Genomic DNA, 13,888 nt, shown 5'->3' with positions numbered 1-13,888 from the left:
GATTATATCACTTTATTCTTTCCTTTGGAGCAAGAGAGAAAAGGTTTGTGATTTTGTCTGAACTAACTCCTTGAAGTTCAACAGCAAGTTGGTGACGTGGCAGTTAGGAACCTGCTGGGCTGAACTTCCAAAGCAGCCAAGGAGGCTAAATCCCAAATACCCCCTGAGAATATTATCCTCTTTGCAGTCTGTGTCAAAGAGTAAATCAGAGCGAGTGGGCCTTGGGTCTGTAAGAACCTTTGGCTCTGTTCAGGATCCTCATCCCCAGGACTTTAGTGGCATAACTTTCCTGCTTGGTGGTTCTGGTAGAAAAAACCTTGTTGAATGCACGAGGATCTCTGGAGTTGGGTTTTGTGGGTGTGGGATTTAACAGAATTTCAGGCCTTGGGTTATTGAATGAGTGCACTTACAATGGCATTATAATCCATGAGAGAAGCTTTTATTTTTGTTCTCCTGAATCAGCTTTTTCATTTATGTAACTTTCTATGGTTTCTGGAGCAAGTTGTGGGTTTGTTTGGGGAAGTGCAGACTTTGTCCTTTGTCCCAGCTGTGTTCCTGGCTCGTGCGGCCAGCCCTGAGCAGTGGGGTGGTACCTTCTGCCTGCCTACAGCCCCTCTGCAGACAGACCACGTGTCTCCAGACGTGATGAAACCTCCAGGTTAGACTGCAAAACCCTTTGGGGAGTCTGCATTTCCCCCAGCCTTGCTCCAGGGTGGGTGGTCCTTTGGCATCCTTTCACCCCAGGACTTTTTCCCTGCTTTTCCAAAGCCTTCTAGAGCCATATGTGAGCAACAGGAATGTGGTTGGTGCTCTGTGTGTGAGCTGGAGGCTGTTCCCTCCTGCCCCAGGGCTGGGGCTGGTGGTGCTGGTGCAGCCTGGGGTTGGTGGGTGCCTGGTGGTAATAAACACATTTTAAGCTGTTGGGATCTAACCACATCAAACCAGGACACATGTGGATATGCCATGGGCATTCTCAAAGGGCCCTGGAAGCAGACTTAGTCCATATGGAGCCCATCTGGACACTGCCTAATTCTGACATAAAAATAAGAGCAGCACGAGTCCAGTGTGAACTTTTCCAGCCTCCCGTGTTAGATTCAGGGCACAGAAGTTCATGGTGGTTTTGGTGTGGGTGTCCTCAGTCCCATTCCTTGCAGAGCAGAGCCTAAATGTTAGGAAAGACAACGATGACACTACTACATGCAATGCTCAGCTTAAAATAGCAGAACAAAGAAGTGCTGTGAGTTCTGCAATGATAATTGCCCAGACCTAAAAATAGGCAGATGTTCCTCCAGGCAGAGAGAGGTAAGAGTGAGACAGGAATTGCTGGGAGACACCTGGCAAAGCTCTGATCAAACAGGTCATGGCTGGAGGCACCCTCAGACCTTCATTACAGGGTGTGGTGGCCACCAGCACCACCAGAACTGCCACACTGAATTTTGAGCTAATGGGGGGGATAAAATCTGAGAAATAAACCTGAGAAAAACACTTCAGACAAAAAAAAAAGGAATATTTGAGTACAACCAGGGAAAACTCTGGTTGGGCCCAGGGCCAGGGTTGCTTGGGAGGGTTGTCTTGGAGGGACTGCTGCAGTGTGCTGGGGTTAGAACAAGCTAAGAGCTGTCCGGAATCTGTGACATTTAAATCCATTGCTGAGCTGTTTAACTCCCACAAATTCGGTTGTACTGGGAGGAGAAATTTACAAGTGTTCAGAGCTAATTTGCAAGTTGGAGCCTCTGTGTTAGCCACTCAGGTGAGGAAGGCAATGTCAGTGTAGAAATTAGGTGAGAAATGTAAAACCCAACCCAAGGCAAAGCAAAACCTCTGATACTTTTAATTCTAATTCCCAAAAGTGGCAGAGGATTGCAGCAGTGCTGGTCAGCCACAGCAGCAGAGGAGAGCAGCTGCCCCTGGGATGTAAAGATTTGCCCCCACTAACGATGCAGCAGCTTGTTCAAAACCAGCAGTGGTGTAAAATACAGCTGCTTTAAAGCTGCGGGTGCTTTTGAATATCCAGAACCCAGAAAGCTGGAATTGGGAATGGGAAAAAACCACCTTTCATTGCTGGTTTGGGCTAGAAACTGAATGGGTAAGTGTGTGAGATCTAGATCTGCTGTAAGGTGTTGCTTCTCTGTTGTCCTGGTGCTGTGAGGTTGGCAGAGGCAGCTCAGGCCACACGCACAGCAGGAGCTGGAGGGAATCATGTACTCATGGAATCATTGTGGTTGGAAAAGACCTTTGAGATCATCAAGTCCAACCATCAGTCCAGCACCCCCACTCAACCATGTCCTCAGGTTCCTCCATCCACACGTTTTTTGAACACTTCCAGGGATGCTGACTCCACCACTGCCCTGAACAGCCTGTGCCAGTGCTTGACACCCCTTTCCATGAAGAAAGTTTTCCTGATATCCAACCTAAACCTCCCCTGATGCAACTTGAAGCCATTTCCTCTCATCCTGATGCAATAACTGGTGATATAACCATGGCTGGGAACATCACAAGAAACCTCTTTAAAATTGTTCTGAATCCTCACTGCAGATATGAGCCATTGAATCCCATCTTTGGGAAATAAGGAGATAAAATGTGTGGTTTTCCCTGTGATAGAGGTCAGGGCACAGCACCCACGGAAGTGGAGGAGAAGCCCCAAGCCAAGTGCCAGGACAGCAGAGCCACAGCCAACAAGTTTGTTGTGTGACCAGAACAGCAGCACTCAGACTGTAAACTGACTTTGCCTTCCAGTGGGCCAGAAATAGATTTCCAAAACATGTCCATTGTCCAACAAGGGATTTATTTATAAACTGACAAAATAACAAGACTTAAAAACCACCCCAAACCCTTTCTTGGCCAGCAGTGTAGACTAGACTGTTCTGTGTGTGTGTCTGTGGATACCACATAAGAGAGAAACTTCTGTGAAGTTCAGTTCAGTAAAATGTTAAAAGGAAGTGTTTCCCTGAGTGCAGCACAGTCCTGGCTGGAGCTGAGGCTGGAGTGCTGCCTGCTCCCTGCATCCTTCTGTTTCAGAGCTTTTACTTGACTTCTTAGTATATTTTTTTCCAATGAATAAATATTTGAAGGAGAAAAAAGTATTGAGTCTAAAATGTTGCAGCATTTTCTGGCAAGTTTTTACCCCTTTTGGACTTAAAACTATTTTTGATGTATTGATTTGTTGGAAAAAGTCACCTGGTTGTGCTCTTGGCAGCTCTGATGTGGTTCCTCTTGCATTCCTGACATCATCCACTGATGGAGTTAGATCTTAGAACAGTAAATGGGTATTCAGGTGAGGGACAGAACTTGCTCATAATCATTTTTATTGTGTGCTGCTCTGTTGAAATCTAAATGTTTCATGATTGATTTGTAACTGGAAAGGGAGAGAATCCTGATACCCAATGGATGTTGTAGCTGAAGATCACAGCGTGGTGGTGAGACTTCCCTTAGCCACCAATAACTTGCCATAAAGCTGTTCCTGTCTGTGGAACAGACTTTGGAAGCCTAAACAAAGAGAAAATAGATTCATTTGGTTGAATGTTCCTTTCAATATTATCTTGGGAACATCAGCAAAAGGTATAATGTTTCCAGTCACTTGAGGAATTTTAGCTGGTTTTGTCCCTGTGTGAGTCAGTGTGTGCAGGCACAGACAGCAGGAGTGATTTCTGTTCCTGAGCAGCACTGGCTGTCCGGAGGGGTCCTTGTTCCCCAGGCAGGGCAATGAGGAGCTCCAGGGAATGCAGCCCTTCTCCCAGCAGTACTGACTTCTCCTGCTCCCACCCCTTCTTGTTCCATCCCTCTGCTCCATCCCACTCTCAGGGTTTCATAGTGTGTTAAGGGGTTGAAATGGAACTTAGAGATGATCCAGCCCCAACCCCTGCCCTGGGCAGGGACACCTCCCACCAGAGCAGGTTGCTCAAGGCTCAGCCAACCTGGCTGTGAACACTGCCAGGGTTGGGGCAGCCACAGCCTCCCTGGGCAACCTGGAACAGTGTCTCACCACCAGAACAGGAAAACATTTCTTCCTAGTATCTAACCTCAATTTCCCTCCTTCAATTTGTGCCCATTGCCCCTTGTCCTGTCCCTGCAGCTCCTAACACAGAGTCCTCTGCAGCTTCCGTGGAGCCCCTTCAGCTCCTGGAAGGTGCTCTGAGGTCTCCACACAACCTTCTCTTCTCCAGGCTCAACAGCCCCAACTCCCTCAGCCTGTCCTCACAGGGGAGATGCTCCAACCCTCTCATCAGCTTTGTGGCCTCCTCTGCAACAGTTCCATGTCCTTCTGATGTTGTGGACACCAGAACTGACATCTCCATCTATCCATTTTGCTCATTCCCATCCACTCCTGCCTGCAGCCTCTTCCCTTCCTTGCCAGTTCTCTGCCCATCCCTATCCTTGCTTTCTCAGTTCCTGTGCTTTTGTGTCTCTCCATGAGTCCTCCTGCCCCACCAGTGCTGTTCCCAAGCCTCAGGACTCTGCTCCTGGTTCCTCTTCTCTTGCACTGTCTGCACACACATTCCCAGCTCTCTGTGGTGCTCCTTGCCCTGCACAGTGTGTCAGGAGCACTCGGAATAAACAAGGATTTCTGTGTTTGCAGACTGCAGAGCTGCAGCTCACAGGCCAAAATCTCTTCAGACATGACAGTTGTTTAGGGAGGATGAGGTGTGGGATCTGGAGAGGCACTGGCTGAGGTCCATGGCTGCTCAGGCAACTGGGAGAGGTTTTCTGGGAAGCGAGTGCTGCGTGTTGACAGGCACATCCTGAAGGAAGGCTCCTCACTCCTTCCCAAACATGGGCAGCAGGAACCATCTCCCAGGCTCTGTCCTGAGCGCAACATATGCCCTTTCGAGTAAGACAAAACACCCTGAAGCAGCAGCAGACATCTCTTGCTCTATTTTAGGCACTTCCCTCCCAGTGGTATTCCACTGCCTGAGATTAATGGAAGTTTTCTGAATAAAATCTCATAAATTATCAGGATCTAGTAGCTCAGGGCCTGTCCTGCCCAGTGGTTGGTCCTGCTGCCACACTCTGCTGCTGCCAGGCCAAGGTGCCCTTGGCCTCCTTGGCCACCTGTGCACACTGTTGGCTCCCACTGAGCTGTGCCACCAGCACTGCCAAGGCCTTTGGGACCAACACCTCTGTCCCCACTGCTCCCCCAGCCTGGAGCTGCATGGGCTGTTGTGTCCCCAGAGCAGGACCAGCACTGAGCCTTACTGACCCTCAAATTGTCCTGTGTAAGTGCTCATCACTGTGGCTGGAAGACTTGTGTGTAGAGCTGGGAGGAAAACATTGCCTCTTTATCTTCCAACCGTTTTTTCCTTTGGCCAGAAAACCAGGATTTTAGGCTAGTACTAGTCATGCATCAACCCCAGCTCTTCGCTTTTCAGGAGAATTCTTTGGAGAATTACCACCCGGGACCTGAAAGTGACAGAGACCAAACTTCTCTGCTTGCCTTCCAACAGTGCCTTTTCCAGCAGAAAAAATTACACTTCCAGCTTTTCCAGCTCTCCAGAAACAAGCAGAGAGGGTTGTGATGGTGAATTTGGGATCTGGCTGTGCTACAACGCAGACACTGTCCCACGGTGAGGATGAGGTGCCGTGAGGAGTGTGAGGATGTGTGTGTGAGGGTCTAAGAGGCAAAATGATCTAAACCCAGAGACTTTCCAGGCATCAAAATGACGATTCCTGTCCAACTCACAGCTCCTTTTACCTGGCAGAGTGTAACCTCTTAGGTTTGTCTGCTGAGAACTGCTTTTCTCTCCATCCTGTACACAAATTTTTTCCTTAAGGCAATATTAACTCCTCTGATTTGATCTATTTTTAGCCACGGTGAAAATTAACAATATCCCTGTGTTCAGGGGTGCTCACAGATGGAGTCCAGCAGCTCCTGTGCTGACGTGGGAGGAGGGATTACGCTGCCTTGCAGCCCTGGGAAGGCACTTCCCCCCGGGAGCTGGGAGTTGGGAGCATGTTATCCACTGTCAGGAGAGCAGGATTGGTCCCTTAGGACCACACTGAGCTGGATTCATCCCTCCCAAGGGCTGTTTGAGCCTGGCCTGGCTCCCTGTCGGGGACAGAGCAGCCAAACACGGAGTCAGTGGATGCCTGAGGAGAGTCTCTGGATTTGCTCCCCTATCCCACACACTCCCAGGGCAGAGCTTTCCCTCACTCCTACCTCATCCTCCTGCTGCTCCCAGCCTGGCTCAGAGCTCCCTGGGTGTGGGGCTGTGCACAGGCTCCATATTTGGCTCTGGGCTGGCTGTGCCTTGACCCCAACTCCGTGTTTTCTGTGGCCGTATATGGAGTGGCTGCTGCAGGGAGCTGGGGCTGACCCGAATTAGCAGCACTGCAACATCTGTATGGAACAGCTCCTGTGACACTGAGCTCAGCAGGTTCAAGCCAGGCCTTGCACTGGGTCTGTGGTGGAGGGAGTCGCTGGAAGAGAACAAATTTCCCATTAAATCCTGGGGTTATTGTTTGCCAGGATGCACATGGTTGTGATTTCCTGTGCGGTGGTAAAGTTGTGCAGAGGGAGAACAGAGCATAAGCAGAACATCTCTGTGCAGGGAAGGCAGCAATTCACAGTGACAGTGATAAAAACCACCTGCCCTGGGCAAAGCCAGCACAGGCTTTGGCACACACATCCTGCTTTGCCCTTGGGTGCTGTATAAGGATGGGTGGGATCAGGTGTGGGACCTGCCCCTGCTGGCACCCAGGAACGGGTTTTGTCCGAAGAAACGTGAGCTAAAATTGCTCTGGGATCTTCCATGATTCCTGTCAGATCTCTGTCCTGGCACTGAGCTACATTGACTGTGAGGGGGGAGGGATCAGCCTGTGCTTCCAGGGGCACAGGGAAGCAGGTTGTACCTCAAATGTGCCTCCAGCAAACTCCACTGCTCCTGGAAAACCAGCATTGTTCTGAGTTAACTGTAAAGCCAAACCTGCTCACACCTCTCTGTGCTTTTGGCTGGACACTTTTAAGGCTCACAACCCTCACATGTGTGTAGAATCATAGAATCACCATGGTTGGAGGAGACCTCTGAATCATCGAGTCCATTAACTTGTTGGAACCCCTGAACTCTAAACCAGATCCTCCAGCACCAGATCCAGACACCTCTGAAACACCTCCAGGGATGGTGACTCCACCACCTCCCTGGGCAATACCCCAGGGCCTCAACACCACAACAGGAAAAACATTTCTCCTTACATCCAATCTGACTCTGCCCTGGCTCAGCTTATGGCTATAAAGGACTGTAGGGACAGTATCTTTAAGCTCCAGACTGTTCACTTATATAGGAGCCAAGTGAAGGCTCTGACTCTTTAGAAGACACTTTTTTACTCCCAGAATTTTCTTTCCACATCCATTTTCACCCTGTTTCTCACCCCCCATCAAACCCTGGAGCTGCAGCAAAAACGCTTTGACCGATTTTGCTTGCTTTCTCTCCATTCTTTCTTTTTTTTTTTTTTTTGACAGATCAAAAAGCAGCAGCAAGATGTGTTAGGCTTCTTGGAAGCCAACAAGATCGAATTTGAGGAGAAGGACATTGCTGCCAACGAGGAGAACAGGAAGTGGATGCGGGAGAACGTGCCTGAGGACAGCCGACCCGCCAGCGGCAACCCCCTGCCCCCGCGGCTCTTCAACGACAGCCGCTACCTCGGGGTACGACCTGCTGCTCCTCCTCACTGCCAGGCCTCTGCTTCTCTCTGGGAACACCTCGGGATCACCTTGGGATCCCTTGGGATCATCAGGGCAGGGCTTGGCCAGCTGCACACCCAAGCATCCCAACAGTGAGGGGCGTGGGAGGTGTTTGATGTTTCTCCTCCTCTTGGGCTTTCAGTCGTAATTGGTTATTGAATATTGCAGTTCCACCAGAGGAGAGATTGAAATTTAGACCTAGAATTATCGAGCCATCAGGATTTGAGGAGATCTCTAAGGTCAGGAAGTCCAACCATTAACACTGCTGGACTGGAACCACTAAACCCTAAACCCGATCCTCCAGTGCCACATCCAGACACCTCTGAAACACCTCCAGGGATGGTGACTCCACCACCTCTCTGGGCAACCTATTCCAGGACCTCCTGATTCAGGTCCCACCTTGCAGTGTATATATATTTTTTCCCCTCCTAAGGCTCTGCAAGTTCAGAGGTTTTTAATTCTCCTGCTCCTCATGATGGTGAGCTGACACCTCACAGAAATCTGGCACTGCTGCACCAGCCTTGACTTCTGCAGCAAATTCAGAGCTCTTCACTGTCTACATGAGGTTTGCCAATAGGTGTGGATCCCAAATCATATAAAGTCACATCTTCACGATCATAAATCAGTCTCCTGATCTTTCCTGGGATCAACTATGTGTGCTGCTTGTGAAGGCTGTTTAAGGGTGCTCAGCACTCCAGTCCTCTCCCTTCAGTGCTTTGGCCAGATTCAACCTCATGCTGCAAATACAAATCCTACTTGTAATTAATTTAATGCTTGCTCACAAGTAGGTTGCCCTGCAGTGCTTGTACTCAGCAGGCCATGCTTCAGTGGTTATTAGATTAACTGTTAGTTTGATTTTTAAAACTGAGTATCTGCTGTAAGGAGCTCCCAGTGTGCATTCCTCTGGGCCTTCTGCAGGCTGGTTCTGACCTGCAGAGTCAGAACCTGCCAGTGCTGGACCTTTGTGAGGTGATTCTGTGGCTGCTGAAAGAAATTATTCTCCATGTGCCAGGAATTTTTCTTGCCTGTAATAAGAGCAGAAGTTGAAACAGTATCCACAGTGAGCTGTTGTGCCACTGACTCTGGTGGTGACATGGAAGAAGTTTGGAGTGACAAATGTAAGGGTCAGTAGTTGTGTGTGGCCGAAAGCTGAGCACAAGGAGATGAAATTTCTGTTATCTCTCCTTAAAAACAAAGTGACAAAAGAGGCAAATATCCCTGTCCCAGCACAAAGTTCAGTTGCAGCAGTATCACCTTTCTCCCTGGGAGCTTTAGGGATGGCAGCAGATCCCTGTGCAGTTGTCCTTTATGGGTGATGTGTTGCCAAACTCCTGCCACAGCTGTGTGCTGGAACAAGGCTGTGCTGTGGGGCAGGGAGAGAGCAAGCTGTGTGCACCCAGGTCTGGGTGCTTAGCAGAAATGCTTCTGTGCCCCACAACACTTCTGAATACAGTGATTTTGGGGAGGGGGACAAGTGCTTCACACCAGTTCTTGCTCTGGGTTTACTTCACCCCCCAGATTTTGGGTGATGTCACTTTGAAGTTTGGTGGGTTTGTTGCTGGATCCAAGTTGCTCCAATTCAGCTCTCAGGAAGGTCAGGGTTAATTCTGTGCCCACACACTTGAACCTCTTTGTGTCTTTATCTGATCCCTCTGGAGCATGAACTTCCCTGTGTGTTCCATCTGATGCAGCACAACTGGCAGAGGAAAGAGCAAGCTGACTTTGCTGGCAGAGAGGCTGTGGATGCTGTGAGCTGGCACAAGCTCTGCTCCACAGCCCCAGCCATTCTTTCCTGGGAGATGCTGTGGAGCAACCTGATGGACTATGCCCTGGCAAGATAACAACCCCTTTGTTATCAGGTAGCCCCAGTGCTGTCAGCCAGAGGCTTTCAGGGAGGATTTACCCTCATCATGCACACTTTTATCAGACTAGCACACCAATGCAAATCCAGCAACATTGTGCCATCCCTGAGCTCCAGCCAGGTGGAATCCTCTGCTCCCTGCACTTTGCTCTGTTCCAGGTGCAAAGCCTCTCCTTGGAGCTGCTCCTCTGGACACACATTCAAACAGCACTGGCTGTTTCTCAGGCCTGAGCCTACCAGGTAGTTAGGAATCCAGAGCAGCATGTCCTAAACAGCAGCTCTGTCCCTGGCTCCAGCCCAAATCGGAGCTGCTGCCTCACTGTGGCCTTCCCAGCAGGACTCTGCAGCCAGACACTCCCCAGGAAAGCCTGAGGAGGCTGGTGCTGTGCTATGTTCCAAAAGGAGAGCAGGAAAGTCAAAGGGCAGATGTGTGGTGAGTTCAGAAGTCAGAGTGAGGGAAGCTTGCACAGACCTTCTGTTTCCTTTGGTTGGGGTTTGGCAACTGCTGTTTCTTTCTTTAGTTATTGATTTTTACTTTCATTTTCCTGGGAAGTGGCTGTGTGTGTATCTAGAGCAACTGAAGTGCACTGTGAGTGCAGTGAATAGTGCCACCACATTGCCTTCTCCTGCACAGACTTTCCTTGGTGGGAAACACATTTGGAAAGGTGGAAAGGTTTCAACTGAGCTTTAACAGGGCCAAGAGCTGACTCCACAGCTGCAAAGGTTTCAGTTGGACCTGTAAGAGGTCCAGGAGCTGCACAGTTGCCATCACTAATCTGCAATTAGTAATGATATCTGGGGACATCAGTGTTTCTGATGACCAGGTCCAGGCTCAGCTGCTCCTGCCAGAGGGATATCCATGCCACACCAGAGACAACCACCTTGGTGTAAAGTCTTTCCCTCTGGGAAAGGCTGGAGCATCTCACAGCAACATGTTGTTGCAACAGTGCAATTCCCAGTTTGTCCCTTCCCGGTTGCTGTTGGTGCTAGTGGCAAACAGCTGAGGTGACACTGAATTCTGCATATGGCAGTTTGCTCGGTGTGGGTTGGGTGACACCCCAGACTGAGCTGTGCTGATTTCTGATGATCCATCCTTCTGTCTTTGTTCCCCTCCCTGTCCTCACGGTGAAGGACTACGAAGATTTCTTCGAGGCACGAGAGAACAATGCTGTGTATGCGTTTTTAGGCTTGACTGCACCACCTGGCTCGAAGGTAAGTGAGCACCTTCCTCTCAGGCAACCACAAACTCTGCCTTGCACCTTGTTCTTCTCTCCTAGTAGGATATGCTATGTGTGCTGTGACTGCCTCAGTTATACCTGTGAGACACTCACTCTCCAGGGGTTAACTTTGAGACTTCAGCTTCAAGAGTAGTTAGTATTTGCACTGAGGAACAGGAGAAACCTAGATGCAAAAAAAGGGTCCCCAAATCAAAGAATGTTTTCAATTCAGTGAAAAAAAATTTAATTCCTGTGAAATTTGGGTGAGATTTTATACCAGAAAATACCTTGAAGCCAAAGTCTCTGTTTGCTCTTGCTTCAGAGTCATTTCTCCCTCCAGCTTGTTATCCACAGCCTTATTTTCCTCTGCCAATTACAGACTGGGCTGCTGCTTTGTGGGTGCAATGGGCTGGAATTCTCCTTTTGATTGTGATAGGATAGGACAAGCTGCTTTACACGTTTCACTTGACAGCAGCAGGATCCTCCAGGTCACTTCCAGCTTGCTCATTCCAGCGGATAAACATGCCGTGTCCTCTCAGCTTTACTCCAGGTCGTGCTGTGCACAGCACTAAGAGACCTAATTTGGGAGGTGGATGGTGACCCATCTGCAGTGATCATCAAGGGTTAGGGGTCAGACAAGCATTTTTGGGAGCCAAATTTCCAGCAGCAGCTCCACTGATGTGTGATGAGGACAAACTGCCTTGTGCAGAGCTGCAGAGAGCAAAGTATGTGGGGTGTGCCACAGCACAGGGCCAGAGCCCTGTCAGTCCTGCTGGAGTTCCTTGGAGCATAGAAGCATCAAGGTTGGAGGAGACCTCTAAGGTCATCAAGTCCAACCATTAACCAGTCACTGCTGGAACCCCCAAACCCTAAAACAGATCCTCCAGTGCCAAAATCAGACACCTCTGAAACATCTCCAGGGATGGTGACTCCACCCCCTCCCTGGGCAATATCCCAGGGCCTCAACACCCTAACAGGGAAATGGAATAATGGAATCATCAAGGTTGGAAGAGACCTCTGAGATCATCAAGTTCAACCATTAACCTGTCACTGCTGGAACCCCTAACCAGATCCTCCAGCACCAGATCTAGACACCTCTTAAACCCCTCCAGGGCTGGTGACTCCACCACCTCCCTGGGCAATATCCCAGTGCCTGACCAAACATCTGCAGTGTGCAGGATGGAGCCAGGGAGGGAGGAAGCAGCTGCAAGACCAGGGAAGCTTGTGCCTTTCCCCTGGGAGGTGCAGTGGGCCCAGGGAGCAGTTGCTGCCATGACAAATCAGGTCACCTGTCTCCGTAAGGCTCCCGAAGCTGCTGGCTGGCAGGAGCAGGCAGCACAGCTCTCAGTTGCTTGGATTCTGTCCTGAGGGATGTTCCCATTCTGTCCTCACCCAAGGAAAAGGTGAATTGTAAAAAGGAGGGACAGAACACAGTTGTGCTCTGCTGCGTTTCCTCATTGCATTGGGCTGCTGATGGTAAATAACCTCTGCAGGAGTGACCTTGTACCTGCATCCTGCTGTGGGGCTGGCTCTGGGAATCCTTTCCACTGCTGGGATGTCCAGTCAGGCTGATTGCCTGCTGCTGCTGCTGCTGAGGAGGAACACTGCTCTGGGGTGCTGAACTTGACATTCACAGCATAGCTTGGGTGTAATACTACAGAGAGTGACATTGCACCTGTATAACAGGGAAGGAATCTGGGATCAGCCTGTGTGGGATTGGGAGGAGCAGCTTGGCAGCAAACCAGTGCCATTCTGAGAGATTTGGGAAGTCACTTGACTCTGAACACAAAGGTTTGACATAAATTCTAAACAGGAATGGCTCAGAAGTGAGCATGGAAAATCCAAGGAAGTGTTTTCTGAGCCCTAGTGGGTTGGTTTGTGCTTCTACAAACCCTGGGAAAGGCCTTCAACTGATCTTCAACAGCCCTGCTTCAGGGAGGGTGGGTGGATTTTAAAGGAGAGGATTTAATGGGTTAAAGGCTGTGCCTAATTATTCTTTTATTAAGGATTTATGGGCTGAGATGAACCTTGAGGGAGAGATAAGGAAAAGCAGGAAGGAGGGACAGTGTGTAACCTGGCAAGCTGAGCCTCTTGCAGGACCACACCCAAGGAAAGGGAGTTTGACCTTAGAGAAAAATACATCATCAGGTTCTCTGGGTAACCTGTCCTCACCTTCCTGGGGATGAGGATGATACAGGGAATCCTCTCCAGCTCTCCATTGCAAAGAATCCAGCTTTATTTTCTCTTGCAAAGAAGACGAGTGAGGTGTCAGTGCCCACGAGTGGTTAATGGAGTTGTTCCACAGCCAAATGAACCTTCTCCTCTTTCATCCCTTCAAAGAACCACTTGTCTGTCAGAGAATACCAAACATCCTGCTTTTTTTTCCCAGGCTTAGTATCTCTTTCTGCTCTTTCTTTCATCCTTGCCCTGCCTGTTGTGCCCTGGGTGGACAGATGCCCTGGCACGAGCCGTGTGGGTCCTGGTGCCACCCTGGCTCTGCTCCCTGACCCGGGACACATGGCTGGAGGAGCAGAGCCCAGCCCAGGAGCACAGCAGCTCCAAGCCAGGCAGTTCCCACGGCCCTGAGTGCACAGGCAGGGTGAGGGCACACAGCCAGGAAAACCAGAGGGATCCACCACATCCAGCTAAGGGAGACATGCATGGGACTTCCTGCCCTGAGGTGACCCACTGTGTCCCTTAAAACCTTACAGACTCCTTGAAAATTCCCCCCTTAGTCCTTTCTCCTCTGTTTGATTTGTTCAGCAGTGCTGGTTCTTGATAACAGTGGTGTTGCTGAGTCTGTTATCTTGAGTGTTTCTATGCAGTCCCAAAAGCAAACAGCTCTGTTACATGAAAGTGAAGCTTGGCAGATGTTGAAGTTTGTCCCTTCACACTGTCCCCACCAGGGTGCTGCTCTGAGGGCAGTGGGACTGGGCATTCAGCTCACGTAGGCCATGTGGCTGCTCACAGGTGATCAACTGATCTGCAGTCAAAAGGACGCTTGGAGAAAGCATCTGCAGAAGGAAGTTCCTTTTGCATTTCCTCTGGTGTCATTCTGTTCCTATTTAACTGAGAATTCCTTTCCCACTTAACTAGAGTTCTTCAGATACTCCTTGAGCTGTAAATAACATGAAA

The 13,888-nt window shown here is 49.7% G+C and overlaps 1 protein-coding gene across 1 annotated transcript in view; it reads left to right on the top strand.

Annotated features, from left to right (window-relative positions):
* Positions 1-1,111: 1,111 nt before the first annotated feature.
* Positions 1,112-13,888, top strand: part of SH3BGRL (SH3 domain binding glutamate-rich protein like) — a 13,346-nt gene continuing 569 nt past the window's right edge. Inside the window, exons 1-4 of the mRNA XM_009080257.1 lie at positions 1,112-1,138; positions 3,632-3,649; positions 7,454-7,639; positions 10,668-10,748. Of these exons, the coding sequence (XP_009078505.1) occupies positions 1,112-1,138; positions 3,632-3,649; positions 7,454-7,639; positions 10,668-10,748 (312 nt within the window). The remainder of the gene's footprint in view (positions 1,139-3,631; positions 3,650-7,453; positions 7,640-10,667; positions 10,749-13,888) is intronic.

The sequence above is a fragment of the Acanthisitta chloris genome, unplaced genomic scaffold, assembly GCF_000695815.1.
Source record: "Acanthisitta chloris isolate BGI_N310 unplaced genomic scaffold, ASM69581v1 scaffold6838, whole genome shotgun sequence".
NCBI lineage: Eukaryota > Metazoa > Chordata > Aves > Passeriformes > Acanthisittidae > Acanthisitta > Acanthisitta chloris.
Note: the sequence above shows the minus strand (reverse complement) of the source record. Positions and strands in the feature narration are given on the sequence as shown.